This window comes from Primulina eburnea, chromosome 2 (assembly GCF_022965805.1).
Source record: "Primulina eburnea isolate SZY01 chromosome 2, ASM2296580v1, whole genome shotgun sequence".
NCBI classification, from domain to species: Eukaryota; Viridiplantae; Streptophyta; class Magnoliopsida; order Lamiales; family Gesneriaceae; genus Primulina; species Primulina eburnea.
The window spans coordinates 45,802,117-45,819,578 of record NC_133102.1 but is presented as its reverse complement, the minus strand read 5'-3'; the positions used below and the strand labels follow the sequence as shown (position 1 = coordinate 45,819,578).

Sequence of the window (17,462 nt, the reverse complement as noted above, 5' to 3'; positions counted from 1 at the left end):
TTTTTAAGTTGATTAAATAATTATTATAAAATTGTTTTTAATTTAGAAAAATTATTCAATTAAATAAGAAAGTATTGTTTAGAAAAAATTTGGAGTTAGAAAATAGTAATGTTTTGGTCGATCCGTGTCATACCACAACTTTACATAACTGACGTTCACGTATCCGGAGAAAACACAATTTAACACATTCCATACCGTTGGATTCCCCTATTCTTTGCCCTCTCCAAATATATACGCTTCAATCTCCACAGAAATTCGATTTTAGCTCGCTCCTCGGGAAAATAAAACAGGGGTGATATAGCGAGAGAGAGCTGTACAAGTGAGAGGTAGGTTAATGTCTCTTCTTCTCTTTGTTACCGTCGAATTCATTGGATTTTTATATATTTATGTTTCGCATATTTTTGGGGAATTCCCTCTGTGTGTTTTTTTTTAAAAATTTTGTCCACGCTCACGCTGTGATTGAAACCTTTTGCATTTTTTTTCGATGTTCAATTTTAATGTTGTCGTGATTTGAGTTTTTTAAAAAAATCGAAGTTGGTTTAGGAAGCATTTTTATCAGCATTTCGAATTTTCGGAGGTTTCCATGATTCGGTCCTGATACTGAAATTAGGGCATTCATAGATTTGGGCTAGGTTTTTGATGCATCGGATTTTTTCTTCGTCTCGTAGTTGCCTCCAAATGTGTAGATTTCGGGTTCTCGTCTTCGGATGATATCTTGTTTATCGATGGTTCTTGCGATAATTACTGGATGCCCTTGTGTTAGATTTTATTAATCCAATCGATTCGCCCCTGAGAGCGGCTTTTGCTAATACGCGAGCAGTTTCTTGAAAACTCGCTTCAGATGAAGAGAATACGAAGATATTTTAAGCAATTTGTTTACTTCTATGAAATTAAACTTCGGGGGTGCTTACAATTGCCTTCGTTAAAACCTTCTCTACTGGCAGATGGCTCGTACAAAGCAAACTGCTCGCAAGTCCACGGGAGGAAAGGCTCCAAGGAAACAACTAGCTACCAAGGTTCTCGGATTATGCTAGTGATTTTTTAATTTTCCATATTGTGATATTTTTAGTCATGGTTCGCCGGAACGGCCGTTATTCGGTCGGAACGGCCGGAACGGAACGGGAACGGTGACCGTCGTTCCAAAGTTCCAGGGCAAATCGGTGATTGTCTTGTAGCGCTGTTTTTCGACGTTGTTTCGGCGATTTATCGGCGAAGCGGAACGGAACGGCCGAGCGGAACGGTTTGGTGTTTAAAAAATATGGTTATGAGATATTCATAGTTCATTACGGTAAGGTATGATAATGGTTATTGTAGATGGTTATGTTTATTGGAATGGTAATAGAATAGTTATGTTATTGATATTATATTTCATAGTTGTTGATAATTATGGAAATGAACGTATAGAATAGAAAGTTGATTTTAAGCCAAATAGGAAATGGAAGTGCAGAAACGGTATGAAAATTGTGACAGTAGTTGTGATTTTTAGTATAATGTCTTGTAAATTGATCCAATTGTTGTGAGACCATTTCCATTAGAAAGATAAGATATAAGGCTATAACATTCATGTTTTGATAGATCATTTGATTTTTCAACATCTGGTACACATGGAATTAGACATCGTGGATTTGATTATGAGTCGTCTCAATATATGGTGATAGATACAATGAATCTTCATCATCTATATGGCGGGGTGTTGGACGTCATGGTCCCGAGTATAGATCTTCAAGTACAGCTGATAGTTCTACTGTGGATCGTGGATTCGGATACTATAATCGTCGTGACGAAACACTATTACAAAATCAGTCATCCCATTCTAATGATCTTTCGTCATCTCAATCTAATCAATATCTCTATGGACAATCACGTCAATATCCAAATGTTCGAAATCAATTTAATCTACGAGATAGTGATGAAGAATATAAAAATGATTTCGCTCCTCCGCGTCACTCTTCATCATGGTTCGCCGGAACGGCCGTTATTCGGTCGGAACGGCCGGAACGGAACGGGAACGTTGACCGCCGTTCCAAAGTTCCAGGGCAAATCGGTGATTGTCTTGTAGCGCTGTTTTCGACGTTTTTTCGACGATTTATCGGCGAAGCGGAACGGAACGGCCGAGCGGAACGGTTTGGTGTTTAAAAAATATGGTTATGAGATATTCATGGTTCATTACGGTAAGGTATGATAATGGTTATTGTAGATGGTTATGTTTATTGGAATGGTAATAGAATGGTTATGTTATTGGTATTATATTTCATAGTTGTTGATAATTATGGAAATGAACGTATAGAATAGAAAGTTGATTTTAAGCCAAATAGGAAATGGAAGTGCAGAAACGGTATGAAAATTGTGACAGTAGTTGTGATTTTTAGTATAATGTCTTGTAAATTGATCTAATTGTTGTGAGACTATTTCCATTAGAAAGATAAGATATAAGGCTATAACATTAATGTTTTGATAGATCATTTGATTTTTCAACATCTGGTACACATGGAATTAGACATCGTGGGATTTGATTATGAGTCGTCTCAATATATGGTGATAGATACAATGAATCTTCATCATCTATATGGCGGGGTGTTGGACGTCATGGTCCCGAGTATAGATCTTCAAGTACAGCTGATAGTTCTACTGTGGATCGTGGATTCGGATACTATAATCGTCGTGACGAAACACTATTACAAAATCAGTCATCCCATTCTAATGATCTTTCGTCATCTCAATCTAATCAATATCTCTATGGACAATCACGTCAATATTCAAATGTTCGAAATCAATTTAATCTACGAGATAGTGATGAAGAATATAAAAATGATTTCGCTCCTCCGCGTCACTCTTCATCATGGTTCGCCGGAACGGCCGTTATTCGGTCGGAACGGCCGGAACGGAACGGGAACGTTGACCGCCGTTCCAAAGTTCCAGGGCAAATCGGTGATTGTCTTGTAGCGCTGTTTTTCGACGTTTTTTCGGCGATTTATCGGCGAAGCGGAACGGTTTGGTGTTTAAAAAATATGGTTATGAGATATTCATGGTTCATTACGGTAAGGTATGATAATGGTTATTGTAGATGGTTATGTTTATTGGAATGGTAATAGAATGATTATGTTATTGATATTATATTTCATAGTTGTTGATAATTATGGAAATGAACGTATAGAATAGAAAGTTGATTTTAAGCCAAATAGGAAATGGAAGTGCAGAAACGGTATGAAAATTGTGACAGTAGTTGTGATTTTTAGTATAATGTCTTGTAAATTGATCTAATTGTTGTGAGACTATTTCCATTAGAAAGATAAGATATAAGGCTATAACATTAATGTTTTGATAGATCATTTGATTTTTCAACATCTGGTACACATGGAATTAGACATCGTGGGATTTGATTATGAGTCGTCTCAATATATGGTGATAGATACAATGAATCTTCATCATCTATATGGCGGGGTGTTGGACGTCATGGTCCCGAGTATAGATCTTCAAGTACAGCTGATAGTTCTACTGTGTATCGTGGATTCGGATACTATAATCGTCGTGACGAAACACTATTACAAAATCAGTCATCCCATTCTAATGATCTTTCGTCATCTCAATCTAATCAATATCTCTATGGACAATCACGTCAATATCCAAATGTTCGAAATCAATTTAATCTACGAGATAGTGATGAAGAATATAAAAATGATTTTGCTCCTCCGCGTCACTCTTCATGGTATTAGCTTTGGTATGTTATAATTTTTAGTGTGTATTTCTTATTGTGCTATTATTGTAAAATAGTTTTGTATTGATATATTAATTTGTAATAACTTCATATATTTTATTTTTTAGTATAATGTAATTTATATTTAAATTTTTTTACCAATTTTTTGAATTTATTGATTTTTTTATACAACCGTTCCGCAATATAACATTGGAACTGGAACGGTAGTTGCCGTTCCAAGCACCGCAACCGTTCCGGCGAACCATGTTTTTAGCTCACGGTTATAATTTGGTACAATTTCTTTGTATAGGCTGCCCGAAAGTCCGCCCCCACCACTGGTGGAGTGAAGAAGCCTCATCGATACCGCCCTGGTACCGTTGCGCTTCGGTGGGTTGCCCCTCCTTGTGTTATGTGGTAACGAACTCAAGTTCTTGTTCAATTGTTAACAGTTGCATTAATGTCATACAGTGAAATTCGCAAGTACCAGAAAAGTACGGAGCTTCTGATCAGGAAGCTACCATTCCAAAGGCTTGTTCGCGAAATCGCCCAAGATTTCAAGGTGGGTTTAATGAGCGATGTTTGTATCATGATAAAATTGCCTCTGGTTTGTGTTTCGGTTGTTTGACTGACTGCCTTGATTTTGGTGCAGACTGATCTCCGTTTCCAGAGCCATGCAGTTTTGGCGCTTCAGGAAGCCGCTGAGGCCTACCTGGTTGGTCTATTCGAGGACACTAACTTGTGTGCAATTCATGCCAAACGAGTGACCATCATGCCCAAAGACATCCAGCTTGCTCGAAGGATCCGAGGGGAGCGTGCTTAGGTTTGTGTAGTTGGGTTCTTTAGTTTCGTCAATGTTAAAGCAATAGAATAGTATAAGACAGGGCTGCCTTAAACTCGGGGAAGCTATTTGCTATTTCTTTTTGTTAACGCCTTTGTTAATCGTTTGCAGAATGACACTTCGGATTAGTCTATGTTACACGGTATATGTTTTCAAGTCTTTACTTAGTTGGAACCTCAACGTAAGTCTTTACTTAGTTGGAACCTCAACGTGCTTGAAATTATACGAACTTTTTTAATCAAGGGCGTTCAGATAATTAAAATAATAAACCGTTTTTTAAAATTATTCACCAACACAAATCTGATTTTTGTGTAAACTCACTGTTGGTAAAATTGTAGTTTTGAATTCTTATTTTTCAAATTGTACGCCAACACAAATCTCGTTATCATGTAAACTAGCCGTTGGAAAAGTGTAGTTTCGAAAAGAATTCAAATGAGTCTGTCAAATGGTACAAAAATTTGGAGCAATTTAGTTTTTTGAATGTTTGGTTCAGCTTTTACATTTGGAACAAAATTAAATTCGACACCCACCGTCGGATTTTTTACTTTATTATATATGTGTATGTACACATGTATACATGTGTATATTTGTTAATTGGTGAGTTATAATACTAATATTACGTAATTTAGCAATCCCGAACAAAAATAATGCCTTATTATATAATATAGATACTATGTGTACACATGTATCACGTGTGTCTAATCTTTTTGATCATTAGATCGAAGTAAAATTTGACAAATCATAAAATGACTAAATAGATATTTGAATGGTTGAAATAAAAAAATAAAATTAAAGTTAAAATTTAAAAACAAAAAATATAATACAATATTAATATCATAAAGTTGAAAAAAAATTGATACCTTTCTTAAATGATTACTATCACGCATTCAATTTTAATAAAATAAAATAGATTAAGCAAATGAATAATTTCTCAAAGAAGGAATTTCTTCTGCCATTCAAAAAATAAAAAAAATGTATATAATTGATAAGACATGCCAGATCAAAAGGTCGTACGCGATGACGTCTGACCGCATTAACAAGAAATGAAGGCGATCACTCGATGTATCGGCAACGAGTCAACTTGCCTTAATCTACCAACTTGAAACACACACAAGCAGTAAATCCAAAATATCAACGTCTTACCAAGCATTTAACACAAGTATTATGCTGTATGTCATACTGTAGCAGTATGGTTTAAAGTACATCAAATTCCTCTATTGGAGTTCATCAAACAAGATTATTAGGAAGCTACATACCAACAAGCAGCAGCGTATTTGGTTAGAAAACAAAACCAAATTCTAAACCTCAAAAAGTCGGCTACTCCTCGTCGGGCTTTTATGATGGCTTGACCTCCTCCGAAGTATCATCCTGGTACCAGAACGATGAACGAACCAATTAGTAAGTTCGTTCTCTCCCTCATGGCCAGTAGACATACATGTTAGGAAGAGGGAACTACCTGCATATCCGAAGTCCACAGAGTAAGATTGTCGCGGAGAAGCTGCATTATCAAAGTGCTATCCTTGTATGATTCCTCTCCAATTGAGTCCAACTCACCAATAGCATCATCAAACGCCTTCAAGAAACAAAGCATCACCCAAGACCACAGTCATCAGAAACATGCAAAATGCGACTCTTACCCTTTGACGCAAATGATAAGTGAGAGCCTTGGATGTGGAGGTTTTACATCTAAGGTGAAATGTAAACTAATACTCTGATAAATCTTTTGTTTCGTGGTTATTAAATAGTTCATTAAATGGATGGACTGGAATACCTGTTTTGCAAGACTACAAGCTTTTTCAGGAGAATTCAAAATCTCGTAGTAAAAGACAGAGAAGTTGAGCGCCAGCCCAAGCCTGATGGGATGAGTTGGGGCAAGTTCAGCAGTAGCAAGTTCCTGCAGACAACATGAAACCAAAAGAACTAGCAAATCAAGAAACGAAACTCATGAAGCTCATCCAAAACGCTTTTACACATCATTGAACAAATCAAGAAACGTTAAAATGGTGCGCACATGCATAAGATTCAATAGCTCAGCTCAATCACACTCTTTTTTAAGTAATTCAATTGTTAATCAACCAGATAGACGAAGCTGTACTCCCAACCTCAGTCCCTCCGTCCGCAGAAAAAGGGAAGCAAAATAAACACAATTCCCCCTCAATAGGTTAAAGGCCATGAAAACCACAAAAGTTTCAGTAACTGAGATTAAACTCTGAGCTCTACATAAGCACATAAATAGAATAAAAAACTTGCATCGATCCATCAATCAAATACTTAAAACTCTTCTGGTGTATAGAGCGTGAGAACTTCCGTAATTCTCCTAAATCAGATAACACAACATGAAACCAAAATAATTGGAAAGAAATACTATACAGAGAAAAAGGACTAAACCTGAGCCGCTTGATAAGCAGACAGCGTGTTTTCTGCGGCTTCTTTTCGGCCGGATCCAGTCTTAAACTCCGCCTCGTAACGATGATAATCTCCTTTCATCTTCAAGTAAAACACCTTGGAATCGCTGTTAGCAGCGGATCCGATGAGTTTGGAGTCGAGTAACTTCAGAATTCCCTGGCATATTGATGCGAGCTCGGATTCGATCTTAGATCTGTAGGTTTTGATGATAGAGACATGGCTGTCATTTCCTCGGCTCTCCTCTTTCTGCTCGATTGAGGAGATGATCCTCCACGAGGCGCGTCGAGCTCCGATGACGTTCTTGTAGGCGACGGAAAGGAGGTTACGCTCGTCGGAAGTGAGTTCATCAGCTGCAACAGCGACCGCGACTTTCTCCATGAAATCAACCATCTCTTCGTATCGCTCAGCTTGCTCAGCAAGCTTGGCATTGTAGACGTATTCCTCCCGCCGGGAAGCCATTCAATTCGTGAGAGGTCAGAGAAATTTCGAGACGAGTGAATTATTTTTCTATTCCCTTCCTATTTCAACGTATCAGACTAGGTCAATTTTATATCAACTTTTAAAAAAAAAAAAAAAAAAACTCAATAATTATATAACATAATTTAGCTCAAAAATTGATATAATTAAATATTATCATAAGGATTTTTCATAAATTATTTTTTATATTTTCACTCCATACTCGAATCCGTTTACCTGTCTTTGTCTGTCTGTCACTTCATAATAAATAAGCACTTTTTATTTTAAAAAAAATGCTGTTGGGGTTTATTACACCTGGCCAATTTTCATTTATTTTGTTTTAAGAAAAAGGTCCTCGTTTGCTAGACACAGGCATATGATACTATTGACGTCTGGCATAATATTATAATTATAAAAAATTAATAAAAAAATCAAATTGAAATGTGAAATTATTATATATTGTAATTTGAATTGATTATATCGTGAAAATGTTAACTCTGATCCTGCTGCCTCATCACTGTATTCAGTATCGAAATCGCAATCCTCTTCAATTGTTCTAGTTCTATTGGCTGTCATCCTCGTCAGAGCTACCGTCTTGCTTGCGCTCTGCGAACGAGTGCACAATGCAGCAACATTTGCAGAAGCCACAGAAGTAGGAGAGAGTTCGTCATTTCCTCGTCCCTGGCTCGTCTCCTGGGACGGGCACGTCTACTTGACTGTGGTGCCGGAGTTGGTGGCACATCTGTAGACTCGACCTCATCAAGGTTCATTTCCAGTCCCAGTTTTCCTATTTAAGAAAGCAGGATGCTGAAACCTTATAAATGGTTGAATGAGATTTTGGACATTCTCCCATCCACGTAAAATATGTTAGATCCGGCACCACAGTCAAGTAGATAATGGGCTCAGATATACCTAAAGAAGGGAAGATATAGGTGAAACAAGACACAACAAATAAAGAGAAGAAAAATTGACATTATGTCGCTGGAATTCACCACCATGATTAAAGAGCTGTCAGAAGCCATTTTGCAATTGCTGAATATGAATTCTAAGTTCTTTGTGAGTGATCTAATTCTAGTACTTATTCTACCCCAGATATCCAGGTCCCCGAGAAATCAGGATTTTTGCGAGAATTCATATTCTTTGGATCTCCATTTGTACGAGATAATCAAGCGTCAAAAACAGGTGTAATGAAACGTAAAGGGCATTAGAAAGCATGCTTCAATATCAATCGAATTTTCCCTGCCAAGAACTTTATAGAAATGCTCAATGGTGTGAAGACTGATGATACTCCGTATAACTGAGTAGCAACTTTAACATGGAAATATTGCTATTCAATAAATTGAAGTGATTCTTTCTTTTACTGCCTTGATGGGAAAAAGTGAACTTGTATACTTCCACCGCAATGCGTATCGCAAGCCCTTCCTCTCCACTCTCCAGATCGAGGGTAGGACTTGTCCCACTATCTTGGTTTCCATCATTATTATCATGGCGAGCAGCGATCTCTTTTGCATACAAAGGAACTTGCATCATTTGCAGCATAAAGCGTGAGGCTTGTATCGCACGCTTACGCATGTTGGACACCATCACTGTAGATCCTGCTGCATTTCCATTGATACCAGGCCATAATGAACGCATAACTGGCATAAAAGTCTTGGACAAACATTTCTTCGATTCCAAAAGTGGTGCATTTTTTTAATGGTTCTATTAGTTAGAAAATTATAATAGGCTCAACTAAGTAGAAACTCAAACCTTGTGAGTTGTGATTCGCTGAAAGGGCGGGATAATGCTCAAAGAAAACACATAGACATTGTTTCAACCTAGGGAACCGATTGAAGCAATTAGTTCAAGTCGCACAATGAACAAGTTCATGCAAGATAATCAGGAAAAGAAAATTGGTGTACCACTGAAGCACCCCACTCTCACTACCGAAGTACATTTTGATGAGCTTGGCCAAAAGCAAGTGATGTGTTGCAGCAGATGTTCATGGAAATTTGTCACTCAGAAGAAGAATCTTAGCTAGACCTTCTCCTAGAATGCCTTGAATTGATAAATTTTCTTCAAGCCCCGCATATAAAAGATCAAGCAGCTAAATATTCCATCATTAAATTTACAGGGGTTCTGGGTGTTTCGTGGTGGAGTTGGGAGGGCAGATCACAGTTCATTGCTTTATCAATTGAATCTACACCATACCATATTCCAAGATCAAGCAAAGCCTTAGAAGCCATTACTGTAAGGGTATACAAGGGCCATTGACTAAAGAACACCGTAATTGCTTTATTAGATCTGTAGTAACTTATCTCTCTAACAACCCAAAAAGACCACGGCACCTAATAGCAGCCCGTTGGACATCCAAGTGAGCATTTTTTACCTTAACTTAACATAACCAGGCAAACAAACAAAAAATCAAGAAAGGACAGCAAATAACAAGCTTTTCTTTAATTACTGTATAGCAAATAATAAATTTTCCTTTCAAAATCATAATAAATTTATTAAAAATCATAAGAGAATTGAAGAAAAGGAAGAAAAAATATACCCCAGGAAGCAATAGAGAGTGAAGAATTTCAATGGCAGTAATGGCCCCTCGTTGCATATAATGGAAGGAACTCATGTTCACCAATAGAAGAGCAGTCACAGCAAGACAGTGCAGCCACTGCTTGCAGTCAGCTGTCCTCTCCCAGCAAGGTCGAGCAAGTTCTTCGATCACTGAAAGAACAATGTTTTCAAACTCTCCAGTGGCAGCATGCACTTTCTTTGTCACTTTTGCAACCGCAGCAGCCCAATCTCTCTACCCTCCTAAATTGATGCCATCTCCAATGACATGGTCATTTCCACCGTCATCCAATTCATGATCAAGGGGTTGTGCAACAAATCCTGAACAATCCCTGACCACCTTTCTGTTGGAAGAATCAGAGAAATCAAGTATAGCACCTAGCAGTAGCAGCTGCCGGGATGCAAATCTATAGTTTGAACCTGTAAGGATCAGGTGGCATAAAAATGTATAGCACAAATTCAATGGAACTCAAGAGACTGTATCATTTACCCACCAGCTGCAATGTGTTCTTTAACCAACTGAACATACTCAGAAATGGAAGGAGGGAGAATCCTGTCAAGGAGATCATTGTAATCTGAAGCTTCAGATGTGTATACCGCTGATTCTGTGCCCAATGTCATTGCAGCATCAGAGCCCTTTGTCTGATTGAACATCAACAAAAATATTAATATAATTGTGCAAATCAAAGATCATCAAAACAATTTATTTAAATAACAACAGATTAACCACACTGGTGTACTGTTAGTTGACAAAGAAAAGAGTATCACCAAAAAAACCTCAAAACCTGAGGCCCTAGTCATTAAAACTTGCATTTTTCAGGGACGCTTTTGGCAAAATTCCACCTCATTTTTATGTCATGCATTATGCTATATATTTTCTAGATGATATCAGCTGTCCTTCACATTTAAATCCGTATTCCATACATTCTCTGGTGTCAAAATTTTGGAGGTAGGTTCATTTGTTTTGTGAAGAAGATAGAAAACAGATAGTTTGTAGTGGCAAAGCTCTGCATTGGTCAGAAACAGGACAAGACTAGCATTCCATCCATGACGTATAATTCTTTTCATGCATGGAACTATGTATATCATATGGATTATTTCTACAAGTCTCAGAAAAAAATTTAAATTCCACTATATATAGTTTATGTTTCCTGGAAAGCCAAACAAATTATGCACTAAAAAGGCAGAACATCGATCAAAATTCAAAATGTAATACAACAAAATGGTAAAAGCAAAGGTTAACTTGCAGTTACAAGCTTAAAATTTCCCAAAGGTACGCCAAAATTTTGCGGTCATAGAAAGTTGTAAAAATCAATAACAAAGTAAATAACTTGTGGGGGTATATTAACTACTTACTTGTGCTTCTATCTGTAGGTGCTTACAGACCATTTTCCAAAACTTAGCAACCTCTGAGTCCATTAGCTCTATAGAATGTTGACGTTGCCCTGCTCTTTAATAGAAATTTTTAAGGAAATGGGTCCAAAAGCTGATGTTCATAAATGGAGTCGGTGTTCAGTTTTATTTGCAATAATATGGAAATGAACAAAAAACATACAAAAGTATTAATAGACCAAATCTAATAAGCATAGAGCAAACACAAGAAGAAAAGCTCCTGATGTCCACTTTTATCCATTGAACAGTCACAGACAATTCACTGATGTTCTAATTTTGCGAGGGACAAGTGTTAGCAACTCCAATTAGACAAACTCATCCGAAACACTATTCAACTTAAATTAAACCCATTTAAAAGTGCTGCTCATGGTACTTCGTCAAAGACCTACGGCATTATGTTTGAGAACTCAAAAACCAAAATAAATTGAATTTTTAATAAATTTAGAAGGTATTAATTCTGTTTGGAGCATAAGATTGCTAAAGCAGAATTTTGATTCACAATGGATTTATATGTCCCCACGTATGAACAATTGATTGTATAGTTGTTTCGAGTTCCAAGTTCAACAAGGCCTTAAACATAAGCCAAAATATATGCCGCACAAACCATCTGCGCCCTCATCCTCGGAAGCTAAAAATTTGTGAATAGTTTGCCCATCTTGAAACTTTATCAATTCTCCTTTCAGCATTACAACCATTACGGACTCCCCGATCAATTCATAGGTTTCTACATCAATATATCTAAGTAGTTCTTGTAGGATCTCCATTGCAACATTTCTCAAGCCACTCATCTTTCATCGACTTCAAACACTACTTTGCAACAGCTGGATAGCGATCAGAAAGACCCCTCTGAAGAACAACTGTTCTGAGTTTGATGCTGTAAAAACATGATAAAATCATACTTAAAACAATGCAGAATTGACAAGTTATGATTTTTCCCACTCTGAGAGAAAAACCAAAAGAATAAGATACTAAAAAGAGTTAACCATTGATTCACCTGAGGCTCTGCAGGGGGAATTTACTACCTATAACACAGTAAGCTGCGTTTCTTACTGTCTCATTCAGATCCAGAGTGCAATCAATTATCTTTGTAATAGTGTCCCTTGAAGGTGGTAGAGACAACACAAAGTCTTACGAACATCCTGAGCAAATGCAACAAAAAGGACGGTTAAAGCAATTGTACACATGGTACATCAAGTCTCTAAAGTATTAGTGATTCTTTAATAGATAAAATGATAATACAACTTTAGGCTCCACTATCCCAAGTAGATGAGTTAATTTCCAGAAAGTGGAGAAGTGCATCAGTCAAGTTTATGGAACAACTAAAATTAGCCCAAAAACTGCAATAAAAAAACGAGGAAAAGAACCAACCGCGTTCTGATCCAAAGTAAGTTTCTCGAGGTACAAATCAAGAATGTCCCCATTTTCTGAATCATTTGCGAAGCGTGAAAGAGCCCTGACAGCAAATGTTCGAGCTGCATATACTTTTTCAGCCGCACGCAATTTAATGCATTCTATCACCTCATCCCAAAGTTCATTGCTAACTTCTGCATCATCCGGCAACCGCATAATGATGTAGAAGGGAATAACTACGTGACATTTTCCTCTTTTCAAAGTAAACTGTAAATAGAAAAACCGAATCCCAATTCCCTATATCTTTGTACTTCCCTAAACAAAATTTTCCTGAAACATCCGGCCTTTTCCTAAAAAACAAAGAAATAAAAACCATATGGTCCTCTGAAAAAAAAGGCACAACACCAAAAGCATAAAGCACAACCTCAGAACGATCTGGTAAGCCTTAAACCTGACCGTCTTATTAGCCGCGCCAGAAGCCACGATCAGAAACCCTAGAAAATTCTCCAGAATTTCATCACAGCGGGCTGCATCTTTTGCGTTACGGGAGCAAGCGAAAACAGCGACGAACTTTATGATACGATCTGAGGATGCTGTGCGGCGGTGAAAATTGAAAAGAGGGGTTATTGCCTTTAAAAAAGCGGCGAAGAATTCAATCGGCGGCCTTGAGGATCGGAGATCCGCAAGTTCTTTAAGTTTACGGATGTTTGTGGCTTGGGAAATGCGAGCCTCGTCCAAAGCCTTAGCAATTTTTAAGGATAGTTTCCTCTGCTGCTGCTGCTGCTGCTGATATCTTCAGATTCTTCCATTAACAATTACATTTTCTTTCTATAGATTTGAATTTCCGTTAGAATCAATTTCTACGCTGAGGGAGGATGCAGTTGAAATGGTCTTCTGAACGAAATTTGAAGCGGGAATACTCTGAATATTAAATTGGGCCGTGAATTTAGACTTGTAAGCTGAATATGGGCCCACTCAGGTGTTTGGGCCTTTGGGGGACCTTATTTAATTTAATTATTTTAGTAAATTTCTTGATGATATTTTTTGTTTTCTCTGATTGAGAAAAAAAAATTAAGTTATTGAAATGATGATTTGTCATTGGACCGTTTATATGTACTTTTCAAAATGTGAAAAACTATTTTTCTCTTAATGTTTTTATTAGTTTTTTCGAAAAAATCCTACATGACAATTGTAAATAATTGCGGTTTGTTTGTGTATTTTTATTTTCTAAACCACGCTACATAATAATAAATATTAATCAAATACAAAAAATATATTTTTTTTAAATTATTAAAGTAATTACTTCGAATCTCCGAGTTAAATCAAGCTCTAGCAATATAGGTTTCTATAGAAAAAGATGTAAGATCCCGCTTGACCAATAAATTAGACTCGCTGGATGCACCACCACGGTGCTACACGGTCACACGATCAAATCCAAGAAACACAAGCTAGATGCTTTACATCTCTCCCTCTTAAGAAAATATATGTATATATACCAAATGTTTACCAAACGAGAAAATGTGAAGATCAATTTACAACTCCAAATACAATTTCAATGATAAACTTCCCACGCAAATATCGGCGGGTAGAACACAATACGGGTGTTCTTTATACACATTCCAGCGATTTTGTTTGACGTTTCTGGTTGTTTCCATGCATAACGTATCATAAAAATCAAGAATAGCAGTCTCTGAGAGTGTGCTGCAGTAGATTTACCCTTAATTTCACATCAAGACCTCATTCTGCATGCTGGTTTTTATCTTCTTGTTGCATTTTGTGAAGGTAGTGTCGCAGGCTTCAGGCCAATTCAACGACCTTCCCATTAGATGGGGTTTTGTTTGTTGGTTCAATCTGCATAAAAACGTTTTCGTGTAAGTAGATCGAGCAACCTTGTGGAAAATCATAGTAATTTATGTTCGAAATTATCTACAAATTACATTACAGTAAACTTTCCATGCGCACATGAAATGAATCATTAAATAAAACTAACAGATCAAAAAAAATGATGAAGCTTTGCAAGGTATACGTAGAAAGATACAACACTCTAACATCAAGGCCAGCACTTGGATGGTGGAGCCAAGTCAAGTAGTGGTGCTAGCCATTGATTGGTAGTGTCATGTTTTGAGCAGTAGAACCCGCAATCCAAATTGTTAAAAAGTACCTAAAATGATGTGGCGGTGAGACACATATTTTCTAAACAAATTCACCCTCTCACAGGTCGTCTTACTTCGAGATTCAAACATCAACAGCCCAATAATTTGATATTTGTGAGCACTAAAAGCCTACTCTCCTCACTATAGGGTGCATATATTAACTGTCCACTTCTCTACTATCAAAAACATTGCAAACGAGAGGAAACGAAGGTTTAACTCCATGAATTTCATCAAGTGGTTGATCTTAACCCCTAATTTTATTCCACAATGATCAGTGTAGTACTCGAACCACAATTTTCATGCGCACCAGTCCAGATTATCCATCAATCTCCTATATGAATGAAAATTTATTGAACAAATATTGAAAATTAAAAGGACAATGATAACATTCAATAAGAGGATATGTAGGTGTAGCCATTTGACCCTCCCTGGTGAGAGCATGCTTACTTTATCTACTAAGTTGTAGACATTATGTCCTTAAGGTTTGTGAAGCTCAACTTTCTAAAACAAAAACATCTCCTTTCTTCTTCATGTTATAGATAGCAGAATCCTCCGTTAAACATGTTAAACTTTTGAAGACTCGGCTTTCATGATAATCTCAATGCATAAAAAAAACATGGGAAAGATCGTGGACCAATTGTTGAGAAATTCATCAAGATTTACCGGTGTGACCGCTTCTCCAGGAATCTGGCCAATGTTGCTTTCCGGGCCATAGCCACTGTTGGGGTATAACCTATTTAAGGCATAAAAATTGTAAATAAAACAAATTAATACATTATCAAGTAATTTTTAATTTTATTTGATCAACAAGTCAACTTTTTTTTTATTACAACTTGGGGGAGGGGTAACAGCGAGTCAACTTTTTTTAAATACACTGTCAACAATCGATGAGAAGTAGTGCATCGATACCACCTTTGGACTTCCGGGTATCATCGAAAGATGCATCCCCAATAGCATACACTTTTCTATCAGCCTGTTAATTATGCATTGATCAAGAAAGAAAACTTCAAAAGTTAGGATTATTTAATATATGCAATGCTAAGATTAAAGAAAGAATTAAAATAAAAATATAGGGAGGGTGACCTTTTGTGCATGAAAAAAAATGGGTGCATCAGTGGGACAGAATATGGTTGATGAAGCTGGGAACGAGAGTGGGCGCTCAAATTTGTTCCTAAAAATTATAAGCCAAATTATTCAATTGTTTTTACATATATTGTCATAAAAATGTACCTATTATCACACCATTTTTCCAAGTTATGTACCATTAACAAAGCGGGGTGAGTTAACTCCTTTATTTGACATTTCCATTTGTAGTCAATCTGACCGAAATATATAATATAAAACTAAATAAATACACCTCATGAGTTCGTAAGTTCGTGGACTCATGCAATTTAATCACCTTGAAATCGGTAAACTATCATCGCGGTTATATAGAAAATCCGAGTGACCGATGACCTGCTTCCCAACAAAGGATTCACAAGATCGTTCTCTTGGTTGAGCATTTTCCCAGTCGTAGTTAGAAGCTGAATTCCGCATCATTGTCATGTTTTCTGCAGGAGACTTCCCTAACTTTTTCTGTGATCAAGAAAATATTACAAGTAAACGCTATGTTCAGATGTCTATCACGGCCAAATAAAATTTAAAAAAAATTTATAAGCAAAAATGATTGGGTATAATCTAATTTTGTTAACCGTTTGCCAACAAGTACAAATGAAGTCAAAATATTTTTGGGTCTGAGAAAAAAAAGGTAAAAATCGATGCGATAAATAACCGTAAAGTTCAATTCACAAATAACAAAATAACAATATATTAGATTAATAACAGATAATTACATAAATACTAATAGTATAAATATTTTTATAAAGTATTGTAAGTATTGCTCCCTTGATCTGAAACATCTTGTACTTTTTTTTTCACGTACAGTAATTCTTTGAAAAAGTGTAGATCGACACACAGCATCTCGTTTGTCCAGAAATATTATTTTATTTCAACTAGCTAGCATGTTAATTGAAATATTCTGCAAATTTTCATTAATAAGCACATATAATACGAGGCTCGCTGCTAATATATGTGATGTGACAATAATAATTTAAAAAAAAAAGCATGGAAATAAAATTATTATAGAATAGAACAGGAGAGAGATATTATTGGCACATATATTCAGACAGGCGCAGGTTCCCACCTGAAAATGCGGTGTATCGATATATATGGATAAATAATTATATATATAAATTTGAAACTAGAATTTGATGTATTGTTTTACCAAAAAAAGCAAGAAATCTAACCCAGGGAAAATCTCGGAACACTGCTTTTTCTTCCATGGGAGAACTGGTACAAAGAGACAAGGACACATTACCTTCCCCATTTCCTAAGATATATAACATGAATTAATTAATCAAATCCCAATTGATATCCGGCAAATCGAGAAGGATTTCGGGCCAATCAATTAATACCTGAATCCACGAACTCATCGAGCTCGTAACTGTTCTGCACCGCCCCGGGAGCTGGATTCTGGGAATACAGACCCATGAAATCTATCTCCATAGCTAGAATCAACGAATGAACGTTCAAAAAAAAAAATTGGAAGCAGGAGTTGAGATGGGAAGGAGTTAGGGTTTTGCGG

At 36.7% G+C, this 17,462-nt stretch overlaps 3 protein-coding genes and 1 pseudogene across 5 annotated transcripts; 1 reads left to right on the top strand and 3 right to left on the bottom strand.

Annotated features, from left to right (window-relative positions):
* The first annotated feature begins 188 nt into the window (after window positions 1-188).
* On the top strand, window positions 189-4,684 carry LOC140823697 (histone H3.3). 2 transcript variants are annotated; one of them, XM_073185163.1, is made up of 5 exons: window positions 189-326; window positions 945-1,016; window positions 4,005-4,081; window positions 4,163-4,253; window positions 4,344-4,684. In XM_073185163.1, exons 2-5 carry the CDS (start codon window positions 945-947, stop codon window positions 4,512-4,514), a joined length of 411 nt encoding a protein of 136 aa, XP_073041264.1. In that variant the 5' UTR covers window positions 189-326; the 3' UTR covers window positions 4,515-4,684. The 2 variants fall into 2 exon arrangements, with proteins under 2 accessions (XP_073041264.1, XP_073041265.1); XM_073185164.1 differs by having other exon boundaries at window positions 260-330.
* Window positions 4,685-5,650: 966 nt separating this feature from the next.
* LOC140823696 (14-3-3-like protein 16R) lies at window positions 5,651-7,476 on the bottom strand. Its single transcript, XM_073185162.1, has 4 exons — window positions 6,921-7,476; window positions 6,304-6,426; window positions 5,989-6,105; window positions 5,651-5,900 (listed from the first exon to the last, which is right to left on the bottom strand). Exons 1-4 carry the CDS (start codon window positions 7,395-7,397, stop codon window positions 5,868-5,870), a joined length of 750 nt encoding a protein of 249 aa, XP_073041263.1. The 5' UTR covers window positions 7,398-7,476; the 3' UTR covers window positions 5,651-5,867.
* Window positions 7,477-7,963: 487 nt separating this feature from the next.
* Window positions 7,964-13,623, bottom strand: LOC140823692 (uncharacterized; annotated as a pseudogene).
* A 516-nt stretch (window positions 13,624-14,139) lies between these two features.
* LOC140823694 (uncharacterized) lies at window positions 14,140-17,456 on the bottom strand. 2 transcript variants are annotated; one of them, XM_073185160.1, is made up of 7 exons: window positions 17,290-17,456; window positions 17,125-17,210; window positions 16,239-16,414; window positions 15,923-16,010; window positions 15,752-15,812; window positions 15,503-15,572; window positions 14,140-14,537 (listed from the first exon to the last, which is right to left on the bottom strand). In XM_073185160.1, exons 1-7 carry the CDS (start codon window positions 17,381-17,383, stop codon window positions 14,411-14,413), a joined length of 702 nt encoding a protein of 233 aa, XP_073041261.1. In that variant the 5' UTR covers window positions 17,384-17,456; the 3' UTR covers window positions 14,140-14,410. The 2 variants fall into 2 exon arrangements, with proteins under 2 accessions (XP_073041261.1, XP_073041262.1); XM_073185161.1 differs by having other exon boundaries at window positions 17,125-17,207; window positions 17,293-17,456.
* Between the last annotated feature and the right edge of the window lie 6 nt (window positions 17,457-17,462).

Excerpts from the sequence above, each read along its gene's own strand:
- LOC140823697 (XM_073185163.1), top strand. The coding sequence starts at position 945 with ATGGCTCGTACAAAGCAAACTGCTCGCAAGTCCACGGGAGGAAAGGCT. Across the intron at positions 1,017-4,004 it reads GGAAACAACTAGCTACCAAG|GCTGCCCGAAAGTCCGCCCC; the intron begins GTTCTCGGATTA and ends TTCTTTGTATAG. Across the intron at positions 4,082-4,162 it reads CCTGGTACCGTTGCGCTTCG|TGAAATTCGCAAGTACCAGA; the intron begins GTGGGTTGCCCC and ends AATGTCATACAG.
- LOC140823696 (XM_073185162.1), bottom strand. The coding sequence starts at position 7,397 with ATGGCTTCCCGGCGGGAGGAATACGTCTACAATGCCAAGCTTGCTGAG. Across the intron at positions 6,427-6,920 it reads CTGCTTATCAAGCGGCTCAG|GAACTTGCTACTGCTGAACT; the intron begins GTTTAGTCCTTT and ends TGTTGTCTGCAG. Across the intron at positions 5,901-5,988 it reads TGTGGACTTCGGATATGCAG|GATGATACTTCGGAGGAGGT; the intron begins GTAGTTCCCTCT and ends TTCTGGTACCAG.
- LOC140823694 (XM_073185160.1), bottom strand. The coding sequence starts at position 17,383 with ATGGAGATAGATTTCATGGGTCTGTATTCCCAGAATCCAGCTCCCGGG. Across the intron at positions 16,415-17,124 it reads TGTTCCGAGATTTTCCCTGG|AAAAAGTTAGGGAAGTCTCC; the intron begins GTTAGATTTCTT and ends TCTTGATCACAG. Across the intron at positions 15,573-15,751 it reads TGATACCCGGAAGTCCAAAG|GTTATACCCCAACAGTGGCT; the intron begins GTGGTATCGATG and ends TGCCTTAAATAG.